Source organism: Apteryx rowi, unplaced genomic scaffold, assembly GCF_003343035.1.
Source record: "Apteryx rowi isolate R43461 unplaced genomic scaffold, aptRow1 scaffold_88, whole genome shotgun sequence".
Classification (NCBI taxonomy): Eukaryota; Metazoa; Chordata; class Aves; order Apterygiformes; family Apterygidae; genus Apteryx; species Apteryx rowi.
Genome location: NW_020451182.1, coordinates 1,700,589 through 1,723,573, shown reverse-complemented (window position 1 = coordinate 1,723,573; position 22,985 = coordinate 1,700,589). Strand labels below are relative to the sequence as shown.

Sequence of the window (22,985 nt, the reverse complement as noted above, 5' to 3'; positions counted from 1 at the left end):
GCCGCCCCGGCCTCCTGCCCGGCCGCTGCCCCGCGCTGTGCGGCCGCGGCGTGTTTCGCCGCGCTGCCACCGCCGTCCTTCAAAACGCGCTTTACGCTGTCCGCGGCGAGTACTGTAGGAAGGGGAATAATTTGAAAATGAGGTGTAATTGCTTCCTACATTAAGTATTTTTAAACGCTTAAGTAGACTGTGAATTTCCTACATTTTAATTACAATACAATATAACTGTTACTTAATAAATCTCTGTCTAAATCTTTGTACTTGCTAATCAAATCCCATGCCAGGAGACAAGCTATAAAAGACTTGACTTTTACTCTTTGAGAGAGCACGGGTTTTGAGAACGTTTCCATGCAACAAAAACAAATTTCTATATGTAGCAGAGGATACATTCACTTCCCTGCAATTCATTTGTTATATTTGTAATTAATTCAAGGAAAAACTACAGTCTCTATTTAGCATGTTACCATTCAAGAACAGAGTTTTTGGGCATGTTTGCTGAAGTTCTGTGACTGGTTTTGGGTTCCATGGTGAAGAGGGTTCTGTATCTGAAATTTGGTGCTGAGAGTAGCTGAATCAGACCCTTTCAAAATCAAGATGTTGAGAACAAATTGAGCAAATGCTTTCAAAAGGTGAATGAAGCAGCATGGGAAATATTGTAGGCCTCAAATGTGAACAACCATTTTATTACTTGTAACACCTTGCAAACGATGTGCAGGCCTTAATGGTATCCTATTTGTTTCCCATTACATTCTCACTATTATTCCTTTATTATTCTGTTCATTTCCTATTACAAATAATGTGTTATGTAGTATAGCCATTACTGCAAAGTGGAAGATAGAATTAGGTTTAGAATCAGATTTAATATTTCATTTTCCATGGTTTTCTTTAAAAACAAAACAAATAATGTGTTAGCAATCTTACTAAAAATTATGGAAATATCTTGTCATTAACCTGCTAGGAACAGCTGTACCATGGCTACATTGTCTTAAGTTCCAGTCTGGGCCTTCTGCACACGTATAACTTTCAGAAGTGAATAATTCTGCTGAAGTGTTCACAGGATCTGGCTCATAGATTATAAACTATTGCCTCTGTTAGATTCACATTTGCCTTAACAGAATTTCGAGAAACAATGTTATATAAATTGGATTATTTTCAATGCTGGTGTTGGAAACTGTTTTTTTTTAAACTTGTTTCATTCTTTCAATATTTATGCTTTTATCTTCATAATATATCACTGTTTTACCATCAATACTAGTTTTATTTCAAAGTTTCATTCAGCCTAAAAGGTTGCCTGATATATATAATTTAAACATATGGACTATTTAAAAATGGAGCAAATTAATATTAATAAAATGGTATTCATTTATCAAAATACATTGCATAGAGATTTTAAAAGGACAGGAAACCTAAAAGGTATTTTCCCAAAATATCATTTTCAGAACTGTGCACACTAAAAAATGATGCAGAGGTGATTCCCACCCCACCCCCCAAAAGTAATAAGTATAAACAGTATTTGGCTTCGGGAAATTCTAATGCATAGACCAGGCTATTCACACAGTATTCAGACTAGTTAATCAGAGAATTCATTCACATGTACATTGTTTGCTTAATGTGTCATAAGTATACTTCCTTGCTAATTTAGAATATATTCAAAGAAAATAAATGTCAGATAAGAATATGAAAATGTGATTTTCTTCAGTTTTTACAAGATTCTTGTAGCTAAAAGAGTTGTTCCAACAAGGTGCAAAGTGAAATTCATAAACCAAATTCTTGCTGCGTGTAGAACTGGCTTAGTAGTTTGCTGGTCTCTGAAGCACAGTGAGTCTGGGTGACATTCTCTGCCAATTAAGCCTGACTGAAAGCCTCCGACATGTCCTTGGACCTTTACGTAGTCTCTTGCAATGTGTACTGCTTTGGATGTAAATAGATGAGCAGAGGACAGCAGAGAACATTGGTTCATTTATCCGGATCCAGCAAACGGGTATCTGGAATAGTGAAATACAGGGAAGCCACGGTCATGATTTACATGCCAGGAGGACTACAGGCTCTGTCTCTGGGCTTCAGGATAAATGCTATTTTCCACATCTCCTTTGTGCAAAGATCATTATAAAATTCTGGTCTTAAGAAGGCTAACACCAGAGGTCCCCCAGAAAAGAGAAGTGACTCCTCTGTAATACTTACTCCACTTTTATGCCTATATAACCAAAGTCAGAGGAGCCTACAACAGGAGTAGAGCAGCAGGGAACCGAGCTTGTGTGCTTTATGTAGGCTTTCCAATTATACAACAGGAGCAGAGGGAATGTGCTGTGAGGCACATTAACAAAGGGTTTCAGGTGGGTGATGGGGAAAACTGCTGTTTCTATCTAATATCAGCTATACATTTTAAGCATCAGCAACGTTCAAGAATACAGGTTCACCTCTCACAGTTTGCAAATAGCTCCAGAGCTAAAAGATACCTGAAGGACTTGTTCCTCCAGCCTTAGTTGTGGAAGATAATATTTTACTTCTCAAGAAATCCCCTGGAAACTCCCTCTGCATGAGAAAGACTAGAAAAATTGAGCCCAAAGAGCAAGGTCTTCTGTACTTTTCAACTATATTTATTTGATCCCTCCTTTCAAACCGTATACCTGTGTTTTAACACACCAGATTCTGTAGCCTTTTTCAGGCAAAACTCTTATCAAACTCCCACACTTGCCAGCAGCAACGAAGGCTGATCTCTGACCAGTTCGAATGGCTGCATTTCACTGCTTAACCCACACATCAGTGGGAAATATGCCTGGGAAAGGAGGCAGCAAGACTTCATATTTTCATCTGAGCAATGTGTTGTCACACTCATTTAACACAAAGCTGAACTTTTGAATCTAGAACATTTTTTGCTTTAAGTATTATTAATTTCCTGGTGTCTCTGGGGCCTTTGTTTGCAAAGTCATCCTGTATTTGGGATTTAGGAGTTTGAAAGCTTTGCCTGACAGACTGTGATTTTGTACCAAAAGTTCCACAGGAAATCACAGAGATGCCTCGTAAAATTTCTATTCAGTTTTAATTACCTGATGTCCCACGTTGTCATTTATATGTAAGCAATTGCATTATATTTTCCCAGTGCAACATTTGCATGCATTTCTCTAGTCAAACAGCTTTGCAAACAGAGCAGCTGTGAATCAGGGAAGCTGAAAAGGAAAATAGATTTTTCTGAGAGCGTGACAGTTTTGGGTCTTGCACATTTTGTACAGAGCTCAGTTACATTGCGGTATTTACGCATAGGGGCACATGCAGTGTGGTGTTGGGGGGGAGGCTTCTACACATAACTATATTACTAATACAAAAGATGAATATTCAGAGTATTTCATGTGTTAAGCACTTTATACTGACAGCTGCATTAAAAATTACTAACTGAAATCACTGAAGAACTAAAATAAATACAAACTCATTTGTACTCTGCATTTGAAATGAAAACATATAATAAATATGTATCGTATTTAAAATGCACTTTTCAGACACCTCATGCTTGTGACTTTCTGTACTAATGACATGGATGTACAGACTGAAAGAACTACAGTTTGCATTTACATGCATGTGAAAATGACTTATATCCTCACACGATTTGTTGAGAGGCAGATAGATTTGGAAATATTTTTTTGCAGAATTATTTGCTGTGTGCATTGCAGGAAGCAGACGTGCATGTTGCCAAAGGGAGCTGATACCTATTAATAGAAAAAAGCTGGTAACTTAGCAAGTGGTTCTTGCAAGCTTGCTCTTGCAAATGATGGGCTGTTTGGAGGACTGATCCCAAACCCACTGGAGTTGCTCAAAACGCTCCTCCTAATTAAAAGAAGCTTGTGAACATGGTTTGAGTGAAGTCATCCTCTGACATGTTGGACAGACCCCAAAGTAGCAACTGCTTCACTTCTGTCTCAGTAAAACTTTATCAGCTGTTTGTGGCCTGACTTTTCAGCTCTGCTGGGGTAGCACTCGCTAGTCTTTGGTTGCTTTCTGATTAGGAGATCATGAGCTCCATGTGCTTATATGTGCTTATAGAATAAAAGGGAAGGATCCATTTTAGGGCAAGCGATTGCAAATAATTGTGGGTGCAATTCTGGACAATTACTTGCACAGAAAATGTAGGCAATGTAAATATTTAAGTTCCTGATCTTTGATTGTAGGTGAACAATGAATTGTATATGGCCAAAGCATCTGTAATTGTTTTCATCTGCTATTCTTAGAACCCACAAGATATGGTAACTTTTCTGAGAGTCAAATGAAAATTTAGCCTTAAGTGTCATGGTCAATTAAATGACCCTCCTACACAGATTATTTATTGCAAAATTTCACTAGTGGGTTACCTATGTGGCATCCTATATTCTAATTCAGTATTCAGACAGTTAGACTCCTATTACAGGGCTGTGCTAAATTCATCTGTGATGATGATTCATCTGTCCAGACCTTATACTCCACACTCGGGGGGATGCTGAGGAGAGGTGCATATTGGCTTTCTTGCCATAGTACCTAGTAGAAATCTTAGCCGAGTTCCTGTCTGGTGCAAGGGTTCAAACCTTTGCCTGAGGACAATTCAGCTCTGTGTTAGGCTGCTCAGGATCTCCAGACCAGTGCCTGTTATTTAAATAGTCACCAAAGTGGCTTCCATGAGGTCTAGGCATCCATGTCATTGCATGTTGTGGGTGAGGGGCATGAGCTGATCCCACTACCTGCACCCGATTCCTTCCCAGGTGATCTGGATGGCACCCCATTCGAAACCCATTTGTGAGACCTGCCTCTTACTGGCCACCTGCTTCCACGGCCAAAACACAGTGCCCTGCCCACCAGTCCACATGGCTTCAGGGCACTCCACCCGGATGAAACTAATAAAGAAAGTCAGAGAGGTGAGTGAATGGTATAATGACACTCAGACTGCACTCTGAGCACCCTCTGCTCAAAGGCCCCCAATGGTCCGGGAGCTCCGTTAAGACAAACAGGATGATGGGCTGAAAAGCAACTGGTGGGAGATTCCTGTCACAGTCAAGGAGCAGAGTGTCAGAAGCATGGGAATTAGGTAGGACTCAATCTGTTCAGTTTTCTGGTGCTTGCAGTGGAGTGGAAAATAGACGAAGACTGTATGGTATGTTTGGATTTATGGCTGTTGTGGCAATTCATCAATTCTTAGGGACTACTTATACGCCTAGTCAATTGGTGATGACCATTCAATAATCAATGGACTGTGATTTCACCCTCATTAACTTGTCAGCCTCCCTGTAATTGCCTCTGCAGCACTGGAGATTCATTAGACAAAGGGGAACCCATTTGGCTCTTCCTCGGGAGGACAAAGTGGGGATTTTACTGATTTGATCCCATGTTTTTGCCACTTGTAGCTGGCAGGATCTCTTTGAGGTCTTTCTGTCTGTTAGGTCTCTTTCTACCAACCTCAGTTTCATTTAAATAACTCTATATTTAAATAACTATTAATATATTGTTAAATATATTATATTAAGGATGTATTTTCCATAGAACCTTTTGCTAAGTACATCATATTTTAACCATCAGTGTAAAAAGAACAAATGTTTATTCCTTTCAGTGTATTTGCTTGTATAACGTCTCTGTGCGACTCCAGATTTTGCCCAAACAACAAGGGTGAATTATTGTGGAAATCTGTTCTAGAACTTCGGTGAGCTGTTGCTAGTTCCTAGTCAGGGGAGTTTGCTCACCTGGCATGGCTTTCTCCTGAGCTTTCCTCTTGTTCTAACAAACACAGTATACCCGTCCAAGACACATTCACCCCCCCCTTTCCCTCAGTGTGCCTAGGTTTTAGAATGACCACTATCGGCCTTGACTCACACCTTTTTATCCTACCTCTGTTTTCCTCTGCTGCTTTTGTAGTGTATTCCTCAGTCTGTTTTTATCTGTTTAAGTCCTTAAGAAAGAGGTTTTTAACTTTTGTTTCTGTTGTAGTTTGTTTTGATAAGATGTAAAATGCCTCTGGCCCCTTTAGGAAAGGATTGGTGATGGTGTGTAAATTCAAGTTATTCTTATTTCCAAAAATGGATTTTTATTTCCCTGAAGAGGCTGCGATTTAGAATTTGATAAGCAAATATAATTAAGAGTGATCCTGGTGCATGTTGCAACTATAGTTAAAACATTCAACTGATACTATCTGATTTCTGTGTTATTCAGTGCAGCTGGGGATGCCTATAAGTAAAGGAAACAACTTTAAGTTAATAAAAAAAGTGCATTAAACACAGAGAATGGGATCTGATCATTATTAAGAGGAAGAACCTTATTTTAGAAGGAGGTGGTGTGAGTGTCTCATGTGGTACACTGTAATTCAAGAACTATTGAATTCAGTGAGAGAAAAAATGCCTGTAAAGAAAATGACATCAAAGTAAGAGAGATTCATTGAACAGGGATGGGTAACTAATTAATATTCAAATCTTAAAACACTTAAGCATGCAAGTAATTCCATTTTACTCCTGACTTCAAACAGAATTGCCAGCATTGCTCCATATGACAGTGAAAAAGGAATCCTGTAACTCCCCATTGTGGAAAATTTTCTTCCCGTTTTCAAAGCCCAGTCTCCTGGGAATCAGCACAACTCCCCTGAGCAACAGACTAAATGCAGGTCTCTTACCTGTGTGTTAGAACTTTAAAATGTGCTCGATTCAAGTGTATTGCCACTCTCCAGCCTAAGTTGAAAATGAAGACATATATTTTGAAGTAATGTCCTACCTACCGCAAAATGTCCCCCTTCTGTTCAAGGTCTTTTGGACATTGAAATCATTTAATGAAAATGTCTTCATTTTTCAGAGTTTGTTCTATTATATTCTGCTTGCTGTGAAATTAATGGAAACTGGAAGTGGGAACATGCTCAGCAGAAGAAATTCATTCATATAAGCATATGGATATACTCTGATAATAAGCTATGAAAAGACTTTGGATGAAATTTTTGCAGGATTATAAAAATCAGCAAAAACTTGTTTGTGGGATCAACTCTGACTAGGTTATTCACATACATCTTGTCATCTTAGCAATTTCATTACATTTTTCTCAAAAAAATTAATGAAGAGTGTTATCATAAACCGGAGAAATTTGCTCAGTGCTCACTTTGGTACACCTGTATTCCTTAGGTAACTCTGATTTACCTGCATAGCCCGTTAATTCTAGCAGAACACTGATCTGAATGAATGTTTGTAGGATCATGTAATTTTTCCCATTGATGCTGAAGGACTGAATAGCAGCTTCAGAATTTAGCTCTAATTTAGTTAACTGCAATCTCTGTCTAAATAGTATTTAATGTTATTTATTTTAAAAGGTTAAAATAAACATAGGTGTATTAATTACCTCTTTAGGTAATGCCATTTTTCTAAATGAGATTTCCATTACATGCCAGCTGCTGATATTTAACTTGGAAAATTTGTTTACTCTTCCCCTGGGATCCCATATGTTGATTTGATTTATAAATCATATTTAACCTCCAATTAAAAAAGAAAGATTTAGCATGTTTGCTTCCTTTATGCTCGTAGTTTGCGTTTGGTTGCTTCTAGTCATGTTACCATAATCTTTTGGCTCATTATGTGCACATCGCTAAGAACATTAGACATCCTCTGGGTGTTTAAGGCAATTTGCTCCTCTGACTGACAGACTAGATCTTCAGCTCTGCTCCCTGCTATGCTTTTCCCTTGTTGTGGAAAAAATGACTTTTCCAGTAGCTACTTTGTGACTGTTTTCAGTGCATTTGATGCACATTCAGCATTTCCAGAAATTGTTTAAGCTTTTCATTTTGAAAAATGAGCAGCAAGAGAGTGGCTGTTTGTGGAGCTACGGTAGTGTTCCTGTAACTAAAGCTGCTGCCAACGCTCCATTTTGCTGGAGAGCTGCTGCTGTCAGCAACTTTGTTGTGATACCTCCTCAGGTTTGTTTAGTTTGCTTTTGGGGGGAGGCTCTGTGCTGGAGAATAAAGGCAATCCTTGCTGATCCAAGGACAGGAAGGATTCATTCCATCCACGCCAGTGTTAGAATTGAGAAATACAAATTAAACAGCAACCGTATTCATGAGAGGTGTGCTCCTGAAGACCTGACACAGGCAAAGCTTCTGCTGATTTCAGCAGGGAAATTTGGTCTCAGTCACTGTTCAAGCTCATTAGTGTTGTTGAATTAGGTAATTTGATCTTGAAGCCAATGTTGTTTCTCCTGAAACACTTTTTCCATAGGTGTTTAAAATACTTCTACACAACATAACCTCTAAGAATCTTAATCTATATAATAAAATATTGTAATAACTACAGTTCAATGGTCTAGTAATTCAAATAATTGGAAATAATTAATTCAGAATAAGAGGAATCATTTTTATGGACACTTACTTTAGAGCTGGATTATGCAGTTGAGGTGGTATCCACATGTGGGGTCAAATCTGCCCTTGTTTGTATTTGTGTAAACATGAAATGAGAACATTCATGTTATTGCAATTCATAGTAAACAACATAAATACAGGCTCATGATTTTAAATGTTATTTCTGAAAAAAATTGGGTGAATCTGGGTCCTTTTGTGAAACATTTCAAAGCCAGATGGAAAGTGATCACAGAGACAGGCTCTAATTTTGGTACTCAGAGTGCACATGTCTAGCAAACAAAAGGAGGAGCATGAAAAGTAGAGAGTGGGATGAAATCAAACAAAATAATATCAGTCAATTACAAGATAGAATTTGAATTCATACCACAGTGTCTGAAAGCAGAATTTACATTGTGTTTTCTATGGTATTAACATGGCCAAGGCAAAAAAAAAAATCTGATAGTCTGTTGTCAGACATGGATTGTTTGGGGAGTTTGTTCAGAAAGTTTGTACCTTGTCTCCTCTTAAAATGCAAAAGAGAGGCTGAAGCTACTACACTGGTGTTACCCTCATGACAGAAGTCATGGGTGTGTGGGGGCGTTAATCTCTGGCTTGGAGAGGAACTGTTTTGATTTTTTAGGAGACTAAAAAGCTAATGGAAATTATTTGTTCCAAAGACAGTCCCACATAAGCTTGGTTCTAGACTTGCTTTCCATCCTCTCCCCCCAAGAAGAGGATGGAAAGAAAGTTTCCTCCAAGAAACCCCCAACTCCATGCCCAAATCCCAAACAGCTTGAAAACAAAAATTACATCAAAAGCTCCTCCTATTTAGGATTTTACCAAAGAGTGTCTAAAACCAGAAACTCCCTCAGTTAAACTACCTGAGTCTTCACCATTGAAAATAGATGTAGTCCATTTATTTCTGCATCATAATTTTATATCACATAATGGGAGATTTTCTGTCCCATTGGCTTTGAATTCTGGCCTGGTTATTCCTTTCACTTGCCCTGTTGTGTATCAGCAGTAACCCGGTAGAGTGGCACCAGACAAAACTTGTGAGCCTGACCAGACTGCTGTTGTTTTGCAGGTAGCTTTCTGAGAACATGTTTAAATTTACAAATCACAAGAAGGTTGTGTTTTCTAGATATAGAACACAGCTCCGAAATTTGGAAATACTTTTTCCATCAGTTGTTTTAAAACATTGATAGAGGCAGCAGTTCAAAGCAAATATTTTCCTCTGGTCTTTGTAGAAACTGGATAGTAAGTACTTTCAGACAGGAACCCTTATCTTTTGCACAGCAGAGGCTGTCATTCAGCTAGAACTACATGTTTGTTTGTTTGTTTTAAAAATTAAATTTCCCTCGAAAAGCAAGGGTTTAAATTAAGAAAAAAAATTATAAAACTTAAAAACAAGGTTCAAGAAACTCTGCACTTAAAACAAGTTCTAAGGGTTCTGCAAATCCATAAACATTATGGGGGTTCTTGCACTCCTAATTATGAATGCTTAGATTTTGGTGTTCATTTCCTCTGATTGAAATATTGCAGGATGAATTATTCATCCAGTATATACATGAATGTGGTATTCAAGCCCTTCCATTTATTTTAAGTGAATGTCATGTTTGTAAAAAGTGCCAGATTGACAGACAAGATTTAGCCTCTCTGATAATATATACATTGTACCCAAAGCTGTCTAGAAGTAAAAACTCTACCAGCCAAAATTATTGGGTCAAATCCTTCACTGGTGAAAATCAGACTACTGAGTTTATTTCTGTAGTCATCCCCTCAGCATTAAATTCTGGCCAGAGAAGGCTTCTGACTACCCCGCTGATAGGGCTCAAACATCCTCCAAAACAGAAGCATGCTCTGGGCCGGGTCAGTCCTTACACAGCTCAGTGCCACCTGCTTTGCTGAAGCAGTTCGTTGGAATTCAAATCATCATGGTTTTGCATGGTAAAGCTTGGGAGTACTGGAACTAAAATAAGACCAATTCATTTAACCAGCGAGGCAGAGACAATAGCTTTCAAGCATTGGTGGCCTAGGACAGATCAGAGCTGGTGGTCACTGCAAAATGGCTCCATGTCCTGCCCTAAGTAGTTAGGGCAAGATCTTTATCACATTCAAAATAGTTAGATACTATGAAAACATCARTTGTCACAGTTGTAGTTTAAGGAAGGGGAGGGGAATAAAAGGATTGTTCTGATCATTATAAATCAGGAAATGAATTTTTTACGTTATGCTTTTACAAAAACTAGTGAATATTTAGCCAAATTTCACCTGTTTTGTAAATAGCAACCCAAGCAGTACATTCAGTGTAATTCAGTAATAAACTAGGACTTCTCTAGTAATTATAGTCCAGAGCCTTTTATTTTATTTACTGGCACAAGATCATACTAAGGAAGGCCACATAACAATAAATAGAAGAAGGTGAAAAAATATTTTTGGACATAAATATGTATCCATACATAAATATGTATTGATACAACCTGGCTTGTTAATGTGAGCTGTTCAGGAAACCATGCCAACTATGCAAAATGGTCAGTCTGGGAGCTCCGGTCTAGGAGAAACCCCTAGCGGCTTTGGCTGTGCGAGCTGCAGGAGGCCAGGACATGGGCTCAAGCACTGTTGCGCCAGCGTCCAGGTGATGTGTTGGCACATTCCCTGGCACAGTCCTGGCCTGTGTCCATGTGAGCCACTGTGCAGGCGTGCGGCCAGGGAGGGCACAGCCCAGGAGCCCTCCCACCAGGCTGTGTGGACAGGCAAAAGGGAGGTTGGCCCTGGCGTGATCCTACTCATCCGCAGGGCAAAAGAATTGGCCCTGGTCTGTTTTATTTACTTGTATAGACACAGCCATCAGCTTCAGTGACATTTTTGCCTGGACACAAAATTTAGGATTGGACATAACAGGAAATCATTTCCGAGGACCAAAAGCTGCCTTTCTCATGGAGAGCACTACCCATATACTCTTGGCATAGGGGGGTAGCTTGACAGTGTTATTGCATCAAGCAGTATTTTGACTTGGCACGAAGCAGCATGATGAGTGTCTTTGAAGGATTCATTCATAGTCCAAGCACTTATTCTTTCCTCAAATGAGATGTTGTTAGCGCATCTGCCCTTTCTAAGAGGAAGCACCAGTGCTTGGAGAGCATCCGACTGCCAGCAGTCTGTACAGCATATGGGAAACATTTTCTTTTCTTTCCTATAGCAAACAAGAGTCTGGCTCTTCCTAGAGCTACATGTGGTGGAGGGCAAGCAGTGACAACACAGGAGGCTGGAGGGTACGTGCTTCCTCTTCAGATGAGGGGGGATCTTTGCAAAAGGTAGCACAGCCAAAGGCTCACTGCACATGACCGTACATGCTGAAGGATCCTACTTAAAACAGGGCTTCCAGGCAGAGCCTTGTGCCTGCTGCTGGTGCCACATGGTACACTCTACTTGGAGTAGTGAGAGGCTTATTGGACCCCTGAGCAAGCCTGGAGGAGCAGGATGGCCTTGCACAGACCAAACATCCTCTCCTGAGCATCGAGGGGCAGAGATCTGAGTGCCTGTGCTGCCCCGCTGCCCTGCACTGTCAGACGGCCGCAAGGCTCCCCTGAGGCTCTTCCCACGGCTTTTCTCCTTCCAGCACCCGTTGAAGCTTTCCGCAGTTCTCCTCCTTGCAGGAACTATTTGGCTTGTAGCTCTTGGTGTCCCAGTGTTAAATCTGGCTCTAATGACTCTACTGCCTTTCAGAAAAGCTTTTTGTTACTGTTAGGAAAATTGGAGAGGTGCTCTGCTTTTTTGCTTCACATCCTGCTGAAGAGCACTTTACGCATTGGTAGAGGCTTGGAGAATAGCAACTTTTTAGGATCTGTAACACTGTGGGGTTTTTGTTTTTGGTAGATTCAATCAAATAATTTTCCTTGTGATTTAAGTGTATTAATTTACAGTACAATTATTTGAGGGTTTGTATTAATTAGTACTGTTGCAACCACTGATATTTAGGGCTGAGGCTAAAGCGTAATTCTGAGAGACAGTAGGGGATGTGTAATTGCAGTTGAAGGTCAGGTCACATATTTGGATTTTCAAAAGAATAAGGCAAGTTGAACTTCAACAAAGTGTTTATGGATTTGGAAGGACAATTATGTTGTTGCTGCAGCTGTATGTTTTGTATTAATTAATATACTAATTTGAGGCTTCCAGCTGGAATCCCCTCACTGTCTCTTGCTGTTCTAGATTGCTGTACACATTTATATTGATTCCAGTGGGATTACTGTTTGTTTTCCCAAGTGGCAATGAGAGGATAATCCAGGCACTGGAACCGTGAGTTACACTGGTAGGAAACACATGAGCCTGTAAGAGGCCAGTGTAGTTTATGGAGATATATATTTGAAATTTAGGCAGGTGCAATCCAGACAGGAATTGAACAAGTGAAATATGTTAATGTTATGTGAAATTTTAGCAGAAACAAAAGTCTTTTTCCTTTTTCAACTCTGTACCACACAGATTGGGTCCGGTTTCTCCAGGTGATTAAGCCTCTCTAGGAAAACTGACAGACACTATGTGATTTGCTAAATTGATATCTGTTCCTTCATACTCAAATAGAAAGCCTTCTTTCTGGGAAAAAAAATCACCACATAGCCTAAAACATAAACACTACACAAATCAAAGCTAGAGCAAGATAAATTATCTTGTTTTGTACCTGTTCTGCTGAAGAAGCATTTACAGAGTGTGAAATAAACCACAGAACTTTTTTATTTAAATAAGGAGTCATTCATTGTGAAATCCTACCATGGTAGACTGAAGGACTCTCCCTTCTTTATTTAAATAGAAACCCTTGTCCTTAGCCTATGGAAGAACCTAGGAAAACAATTTGCAGAAAAGGACCCAGCCCTGTATTTGTTCCGTGCACAGAAGCCCTATTGAAACCAAAAGAAGCTGTGAGCAAAGAACATTTGCAAGGTTATATCCCAAGTATCTAGAAAACAGATTTTAAAAGACATCATCAATAATAATATGATAGTTCTGACTCATGCTCTGAGCAAACAGTTGCCAAAGGGTTTAAGATGTTCCCATTCCCCAACTGCTTGTTACCTTTCTGCTCTGGGGCAGGCAGCGGTGGCCAGAGGAGCTGTGTCCTTGCCTGCCCACCCTGGCCCCGAGCAGTGTCCACTGCTCTGGGGTTCAGGCTGAGGCACCAGGGTTGGTAAGGCACCCCATGGGTCCATTTCTCCTGCCACTGCAATGGCCGTGGTCACTGCACACGCATCTTAAACTGCCGCGGCAACTCCTGCTGTGGCCACGTGCCGGCCCAGCCACAGTGGCCAACGCCCCATGCAAAACTTGGGAAAGGTGGGTGAGTATTACAGCACCCCCCATCCTGATGTGTGGGACTTATTGCCAAAGGATGGAGGTGCTCAGAGAGAGAGACAGGTCAAAATCATTACAAATATCTCCAGCAGCTCTCAAACATAACAACTAGGTGCAACATAGGCTCGAGGATCCACTAAACAACAGGTTGCTGGAAGGGGTGAGTGCACCGGGGAAGGCTTGGTGGTTCCTCCCTTCTTTTGGTGTATGGTCCCCTGTCATCAACTACCTGTGCCTGTGCTAGAAAGTGTGCAGGCTGATGCAGGGTAGCTGGTCTTAAGATCAAGGGACAAAGGGGCCCCAACACCATGGAAATCAAGGGCAGTGATTATCAGTGGCTTCCTGGGAGTCCTGTGGTTGGTTGTCACACAGACATCAGTGGCAGCGCTCGGCAGAAACCCTCATCCTTTCACCATGCCCTGGCCCTGGCTCTGGTACAAAACCTCAGCAGTACATGAAGGCAGTTTCTTCTGCGGCAGATACATTGTGTCTTACTCTCTTAGAAACATCTTTCCCTTTCCTTTCAGGCACCCAACGGTCTTTCAGCTGTCGGCAGTTTTGTTTCAGCACCAGCCATGCCTCCTTATGCTACACCAGCCCAAGTGTCACCTTATATGACGTACAGCGCTGCCCCTTCTGGCTATATGGCAAGCCACAGCTGGCAACATGCTGGAGGCACCCCGCTCTCGCCCCACAACTGCGATATCCCTGCGTCGCTGGCTTTCAAGGGCATGCAGGCGGCCAGGGAAGGCAGCCACTCGGTCACAGCCTCGGCACTCTGATGCAGGAGCTAGCCCAGGATGGCTGCGGTGCGGCCATGCGTTCATCTTCCCCAGGCCCGGCTCATGGACTGCTCTTTCTCGTGCTGGTGGTATCTGACATTTCTCCACATGACTTTCCTCTCGTAAGACTTTGGGGATTGAAAGGGCTGAAAACAACATCTGAAACTGAGAGAAGTGTGTTGCTGCACTTGCACTGTTTAAGGAAAGATCTTGCATCCCTCAAAGGGCTCATGGAACCTTGTCTGACTTTTCTGGTAAAACCACACATATTTATTCTTAATCATCACAGACTTTTTAAATGTGCAATTGTTATTAAGATTTGTGTAAAAGTTAAAGGAAAACCATCACAGAATATTCTGCTATGCCTCAGATCAGCAAAGGTGACTACATGGAAGGTATTTGCCGATTGCATCTGCCTCTAGAGAAAAAAGCTTCTGTCCCTGAGGTTACACAATCCACTGCTATTAAGAGATTACTTTTTGGTCTTTTTTTTGTTGAGTTTTTGGTAATCACATATAGAACCAAGGCATTATGCAGCTCTCAGATTCTTTTGGCATTTCATCATCGTTACAAGGGCAGTAGTATGTTTGTATTTTTATCCATTTGTAAATATAGGCTTTTGACAGCATTTGTTTTCACCTCCCAGTACATTTCTGCTTTTCTTTTCCTTTTTATTTTTCTTTTGGAAGTTAAAAGCTGACTTTCTAGCTGTTTTCTGTGTCTTTGCATTGTGCRATGATAGCCTCAGATGATGAGGTTTAGGTAGGGTTTTTTCATCATATTTTTGTGCCTACAGTGGAGGCTTCGACATCTCATGAAACTCAGTAATTTCTTCAGCAGAGGATTCAAAGACAGAAATCCAGCCAAGTAACTCTCCCCAGTTATACCCAACCTCCCAGAGTGATGAAACACCACATCCATGTTAAGTATACAAACAGAAAAGGTGGTAAATATCTGCATAAAAGTGCGAACTGTAGAGAAAAATGCAAATAGTGTGAAACTTGTGCAGAGATGCAGAACAAAACCATGTAAGTTAACAAAACCACTGTGAAACAGAACTGTACTGTCATTGTTGGCTCACTTGTGTTCAGCATTTTCAGCCCCCAAATTATGTTGTAATTCTTTTTTTTAATTTTAAGAAGTTGTCTTTAAATTTTTGCTTTAATGAGTGTAAAATACGGACCTTGGTAAAGTTTACATTGTTGTTCTGAAGTATTTTTTTCCCTTATAGGTATACTGGTGGTGGTGCTACCAACACAGACATTATTTAATATTAACAAATTCCCTTTCTACATTTCTGTATCCAGTGGCAAATACTCTGTCCCAGTTTTTATTTGAGAGCTAATATTTTGATCTTTGGAAATTTTCCTGTTTCCTTGGGCAATAATAAAGTTCTGAATATTATTCTAGAATGCTTTCCACATGCTGTAGGTATGTTCATAATATGAACATGGAAAAAAAATCTAAGATTGGTGTGGCATTTCATATCCTTCATAGATTATTAATATATTGTGTATTTTTATAGATCTTGTGCAATAACTTAAATTACATCATTAGAGATAATTAAGACAAAGGAGAAAACTTCATTCTTCAAATACTGCTCTATCTACCTGTCATTAGACATCCATTCAGTGGGAAGGTAAAATACAGTCCTCTCTTTCTGGATTTCCAGCTTCTGTCACTGAGACATCTGTGGGCAAATTTTCATAACGATACAAATAACCAGTACAAATATGCATACCGTATGTCCACTGAAATACAGACAGCCTCAACTGGCTGTTGCCACCTTTGCTTTTTGCATTAAAAAATAGCTAAATGAACAGTACTTCTACAAAGAGCACAATTATTGTATTATGGCCCTAAGGAAAGAAAGATCTGATCTTGGATCTGATCCTATATTCTTAGGCCTCAGTGTAGCAGAGGACTTCAGCAGCTGTTTAGCTTTAATGAGATGCTTCAACCATTGCTGTTCAGTAGAACACTTTTTAAAGAACCTGTTTGAAACTACTAAATGCAATGAAATGTATGTGCACTCAAGTGCATTTTCACGCTGCCATATTGCTAGTGATGTGACTGGTGTTATTCTGCCTTTACACAGTTGTAGCTGAAATAAGACTAGGGTTCCCCCAGCCTTAATGCCATGCAGAAGAAATCGGTTCAGTTCTAGACAACCTCTGCTAAAAAATAAAATTGAAAAATAAAAGATAGGGAAAAAATCATCCATAAATAAATGATTTAGTTGGCAACTGGATTTTAGCTTTCAGTCTAGCTGTTAGACTGGATTATAGAATTATTGAATGAGTAACTCTACTTATTTTTAGCCACATACAACACAAGCAACATGCATCAAAGAGGAAAAAAAAAAAAGAAAAAAAGAAGAGAAGCCTTCCAAAACACAGCCTGTAACAAAGTGTGCCTATGTTAAAAGTCTTCAATATTTTCCTGAGCAACGAGACCTCAATTCTGGAATAAAAGTCGTCTTTTCTGAGATTCTGATGAGACATTAGTGTGTTTTGGAAGGATACTTAGAGAGACAGATGCTTAGCTTGTATGAGTTATTTGAATTATCTTGTCTTCAGCTAAACCAGGATAATTTATAAAGCGAGGACATGAAATGATGTAATTATTCCTCAGCTGGGAATACACTGTTCTGAAGCATTTTGTTTTCTGTATGTGGTTGTTCAGGTACTGCTCTTCCTGCATCTGTCTGCTATAAATAACACCTTCCCCCCCCTAGGTGGGAAGTCGGTGGGGCTGTGTGCAGAAAGTGTTGCTCAGAGGGAGTAAAGGTACCTGACCTTGGCCCTTGCTGAGCTGCCTGTGTTTGACTTTTTTGTGAATTTTCATAACATTTCTTTTTTTTCTAATGTAAAATTAGCAAGCAGAATACTCCTTTGCCCGAGGACTTTTCTTACTGTTTATACTCATGGGTAAACCAAAAGACACAATGTCTTTAAGTCACTTTAAAATAAACAAAGGGGAAAAAGGGAATTGCTTTTTTAAAATAATAAACAGAGGTCAATTTCTGCTGTCAGGTACAGAGGTATGAATCTGGATTGAACCCACTGAGGTGAGTGGATAAACTCTGGAAATATGCAGCGTACATGAGTGCAGAATTTAAGTTTTTAATATTAAAACTTATACTCCATTCCTAGAGTGCCAAATATTTGCAAAGAAATCAGTGATGTCTAATGCTCCCTTCTGCGACAGTCCTGCTGTCTCCATGGTCCTGGTGCAAAGGGCCTCTAGTGTAAATCTGAATCAGGTCCCATACTGCACCAGGAGTGATGGTGGCATGGGCTGGAAGAGACAAAAAAGGCATATTCTTTGGTTTGTTTTTTAAAACAGTGCTGTGTTTTCTGCTTTCTAATGGTTCCCTTTTTATCAAAGATCAGGCTGAACTATTAACTGCAAAAAAATTATGTTGGTAAGGATGTAAAGCAGAAGGCTATATATGTATATACAGTATGTTTAAAGCCTTTTATTTTTATATTTTGAATGCTCTAAATTAATAAAAGACTAATTATAAAGTATTTTGCTTTTCATTTTCAAAATGAACTCAGTAGTTTCTCCTCTTTGGGTAAGTACTGATAATGAAATACAACATGAAGGAACATCTGCCTTAAAATTCTAAACTATAACAAAATTTTCCTGATTTTTGGCAATGAAGTAGTGTAGATATGAGAAGTTGCTGTGGTCAAATTTAGACAAAAGAGGTGTTTATTGAGCATGTCAGTACAAGCATCCTTGAAAGCGCTGAGAATACATTTCTATTTTTATTTTTTTGTTGCTTTTCTAATGCATTAAAAAAACACTCTGGAGACCAGACTTCACATGTGAACTGTCATTTTAAAGTAATACTCTCTAAAGATATTTCTTCAGGATTGCTAGGAGAAAGGTTTGTAACTGCATAAGAGGAAAAGCATTTAAAGTTAACATTGTGAATACAGTGTGTGCGGTGATATAGCAACTTTCAGCAATTGCAAGATATGTATATATTTGACAACAAACCAGTTTTAGATAAAGGGAACTTTTTATGATAGAATAATGGATAATTTTAAATTATTAAAAATTTTCTTGAAAAGCAACTGAAGAGTGGCACAACTGCATGAAATGAAATTTCATCTCCAATTAGCATAGCGGAAATATGTTATGCCATATTTCACAGAGCTCATTAGGACAGCTAATAAGGATAGGACTACATCACTGAAGTATTATTTATATTTATAGTGACTGAGAAAGACATCAATTTTAGCTTTATAGCAACATTTATTATCTACAGAAAGGCACATTTCTCTGAGGTGTATGCCTAGCTAATTAAGATTGCATATATGATATCAGTTAAGAACATTGTTTCTCCACCCCAAGAAGTTCATGAAAGGCAAAAGGGGCAATCAGGAAGCATTGAGAATTTTTATTACAGGACAGCTCTTTAAGCAATAAGATGTGAAGGTGGATAAAAATTTCACAGTAAGTCCCTACATGCCTAAAATGATTTTTTCTGTTCATTTATTTACTAATTTCTTCTGTGATTCCCACAGTCGTTCTGCACTTTTATGTAACTTGCCTCAAATTAATTATGTTCAGTAACTTCTGTGACCTGAGCAAGATTTATACTGTATGTATGACTACGAATAAGTAGGACATTTAAGAGTATGATTCTTTTTAAGGCTGTGGCTGGTTCTGCAATTCTTTCTCTGTCCTAACTCCCAACAACTTAAAAAGCTATTCTATCAGTGCTGAAATTGTAAGGCTGGACCAAAGCTTGACACAAGATCTCGGAGAGTGTGGGTCAGGCTCTCAACCTGAACTCAACAGAGATGTCAATTGACACTAGCTTAGCATCTGATCCCACATCAGTATTACAGTTTTCTTCTTCAAAATCATCAGAAAGTCATTTATCTGGCCATTTAAAAAGAAAATTAAAAAATATAGTATATTGACTACACAGTATAATTTAGTGTCCAGAATTTCCAGTTTGTCTTTGAAAAACTAACTTGCTCCTATGTTTCCTTTATATTTTTTTGTTGATCCAGTAAGACAATTATAAATATCAATTGTATTATTTACTTATGTACTTCAAGGAAAGCATGTGCTTAAATGTTTTTTTGGATCAGGACCTAAGACATAATCTGTTCTAAGCTGTATTAATATCAATGTGACCTGAGGGCATTTAACACCAGAAAGGATAAGAATCATTTTTACTTTATTAAAGTATATTTTAGAATGCATATAATTTTAAAGAGTATGTTTTCAGAAGGACTCTTTGTGATCAATTGTTTCCTGAAGCCATGCATAAACGTATTCATAAACCAAAAGCATCACTGCACCACCTGGAAGAAAAGATATTATTTTACTACATACAAAATTCAGTAATTTCAAGATTTTGCAGAGCGTTTATAGTATGTAATCTAAACCAGAATATGGTAAAGCCTTATTTGCAAACACTTAATTCTACTAATTCATTAAAAATTCACTAATTCTTAAGCCATACATATTTTACTTAATATTAGACAATAAAGTTAATTAGAAAAGCTTGTATATTAAATCAAAATCACCTTCAGTGTACTTATGATATTTTTCCTATCATTTTGCAATATTAAGTTTGTTTGTTCTTTTACAAAGGAAGCTTTCCGCCTGTGAATATCTGTATATATGTATGTTTGTTTAGAGTTAGATTTGGTCATGAAAGAGCAACTTGTCTGATGGAATGACAAAAATTCATCACCTGTGTGATGAAAATACTTCCAGGTAAGATTCAAGAAATGTTTTCAACTTTTCGTTTAAATGTTATCATGTCTAAATTAGAAAATCGCAGTATTGGAATGAGTATAATCTTCTTGTGACTGTATCTAGCTATGAATCCACAGGCAAAGTTTTGATTTGATGGAATGACAGTAGTCTAGCTGCTAGAACAGACAATGGTACAAAATCCCAGCTGGAATGCAATAAAGGGTCTCTGCTCTGTGAAACAGGACTAAAGCCCTTCCACAATTGGGCTGGAATTACTGCATGAGCTAAAGAAGGGAGATTTCAGAAGGTGTCTATATAACTAAGCATACAGAGAGAGGCTTCTAGTTGGAGAAAATGGGAAGACAGTCAGATGCCGGGTTGCAGGCGCAGAAGCGTGTTGTAATAATGTGCTATTTGTGAGTGCCAGCTCCAGGGCACAAATATTTTCTTTCCTTTTCTTTGCCTGTTGGCTTAGGTAGCTGGTTAGAGTGTGGCACCTCTAACAAACAAATCTTCTGCTGAACTGGGATGACCTTTCTACGTAGCTGGGATAGGTTCAGACAGCCAGGCACACAGAACCACCACACGAGTTTTCCATGTTATTTATCCTAACGAGCCATGATCAGACTTGAAATCCTCTATGAACAGCAACTCACAGATAGCCAGACAGAGCAAGAGTTTGCAAAAGGCTCTGACCAACAAACAAGTCATAGACACAAAGTCTAGAAGATGCAATCTGAACTCAAATCAGGGCTGATTTCCAGTTCTCATCCTGTGTGATCTGTTTGTGTATCTATCTGTCTTCCCTAAAGCATACACATGTCGGACGAAGGAATTACCTTTACAGTCCAAATAATGATTGTTTGTTGTTTCATTGGAAAGCCAAAACTACGTATTAGTCAATGGGACTATAAAAATGTTTAAAGTCGAGCACACACTTAACTGATTTGCTGGATCTGGGCCAGAATGCACAGTGACTTGTTGGACGGAAATTTTTATTCCAAAATCAGCTGTGCTAACTGGCACTGGGGAAGTGGAGGCCTGCCTTCTCTTTGTCCTGTACGTGATGTAGTATCCTTGGAGTATGAGGGAAAAAGCTCTTAGCTCCCAAAGTCATGTCTAGCTACCTTTTATCCTCTCCCTGCCTTCTTCCTTTACTCTGCACAATAACCAGGCAGAGCCTAGCACTTAGCCGGAGGGATTGGATATGCAAACATCTACAGGCAAACCTAATGCCTCCTTTATACTCAGAGCAGACTCTGTACCTGCTTGCTTTTAACCATGTGTGTTCTTGCCTATTAAACCATCTTGCACAATGGAAATACAACTTCATGGGACTGGAATACTTTTCAAACTGAGGCTCCTGTTCTTTTCAACAGACTGCCTCTGTGGACTGGCAAAGTCTAAGGGCTCAGTGCTTTGCTTTCATGATTAATTAAAACCAGTCTGGGAAAAAAGTCTGGAAGCCTAAGAGATATAGCTTTCAACCATTCTGTTCCTGCATTTGGAGTAACAGCTATTGAGAAGGGGTCAATCAACAAACCTAGTTTCAAGCCAAAATTGTCTTCTTTGTCTTCTAGTACCACACAAGTCTCTTCTCAGCTCATACTATCAGCCTTTTAGGGTCTGTTTTTTACAGCCCCCTGAAGGGCACAGGAAGCAGAAAGTACCTAGAATTCAATATGCTTGGTTTGCACCTTGACTATTTGAGAACATTTATACTGGAGAGACTCTAACCTGCATTTTAGAGTGACTTTACATTGGTATAGAGTAGTCCTAGTGAAACCAAAAAATCACATTAGAAGGAATAGGACAAGCATTAAAAATCCCTTTCAAAGATTTACTGTTCTGTGGTTTACAGTTCTGCCATTTGCATGGGCACCCTTTGGCTTGCTTGCAAATACAGTAATTGCACAAACTAGGAGTTACTTGGATCTACAATTATCCAATGTTTATGTGCAAATGATATTTTTTCTTTAGACATATTTAGCCAAATCCATCCATGATATAATTATATGATATTATTACCAAAGGAATCATTCAAAGATAAAAGAGGGATTTCGATGTACAGTGTTACATGCATCTGACTGGTGCTTACTACATCTTGTCAAGCAATTAGAAAACAGGAAGAGAAAGCAAAAATAAAAGCATTATAGAAATGACAGAGGAAAAATTACCTGGTCCAAGCCTCATGATCTTGGGAACTAAGCCTTTATACAGAGCCAGAAATCTGTAGCAGAAGAAAAACAAACAAAACATTTCAAACAATATTCTTGCTCTAGGAGAAGAATGGAATTTTAGCATGTGTTTATTAAAATGCTGGCAGAGCACTTAGAAGCAATTATTTGAAATTACACATGTTCGATAGCAGGCGGTATCTGGATTTTAACATTTTACAGAGGCAGATCAGCTGAGGAGAAAAAGTTAATCAATGTTCAGTCACAAAAGCTATGTTGTGAGCCCAGCCAATCAGAAATATGACTTTAATCAGTGAGATGGTTTTACTTTCAAGACAAGTCTGTTAACAACAGCTGCATGCACGGACAGAATGACTGCTATAATTGAATATCAAAGCTACAACTCAGTCCTCACTTGAGAAATACTTTATAAAGTTGGAAAAAGTTATTGCCACAAGAACCTGTCCCTAATATAATTATTTCAGCAATCTTTTTAAAGGTACAGAGGCTTGCAAAATTACAAGTAGAGATGAATTGTGAAATATCCTGTTTTCTATTGACACTTTCCTTTTACAAAATGATGAGTTGGTTTTAATGTTACCAAAATAGAAAAAATTGTTACGCATGAATTAT

General features: G+C 39.0%; 2 protein-coding genes across 3 annotated transcripts in view; one reads left to right on the top strand and one right to left on the bottom strand.

Annotated features, from left to right (window-relative positions):
- Positions 1 to 14,442, top strand: part of PAX9 (paired box 9) — an 18,147-nt gene extending 3,705 nt beyond the window's left edge. Inside the window, exons 3-4 of the mRNA XM_026090834.1 lie at positions 4,725 to 4,877; positions 14,188 to 14,442. Of these exons, the coding sequence (XP_025946619.1) occupies positions 4,725 to 4,877; positions 14,188 to 14,442 (408 nt within the window). The remainder of the gene's footprint in view (positions 1 to 4,724; positions 4,878 to 14,187) is intronic.
- Positions 14,443 to 18,836: 4,394 nt separating this feature from the next.
- Positions 18,837 to 22,985, bottom strand: part of SLC25A21 (solute carrier family 25 member 21) — a 159,947-nt gene continuing 155,798 nt past the window's right edge. For both annotated transcript variants that reach the window (XM_026090850.1, XM_026090849.1), the window contains exons 9-10: positions 22,353 to 22,405; positions 18,837 to 19,775 (exon numbers count right to left, since the gene is read on the bottom strand). In XM_026090850.1, the coding sequence (XP_025946635.1) occupies positions 19,696 to 19,775; positions 22,353 to 22,405 (133 nt within the window). In that variant the 3' untranslated portion in view covers positions 18,837 to 19,695. The remainder of the gene's footprint in view (positions 19,776 to 22,352; positions 22,406 to 22,985) is intronic.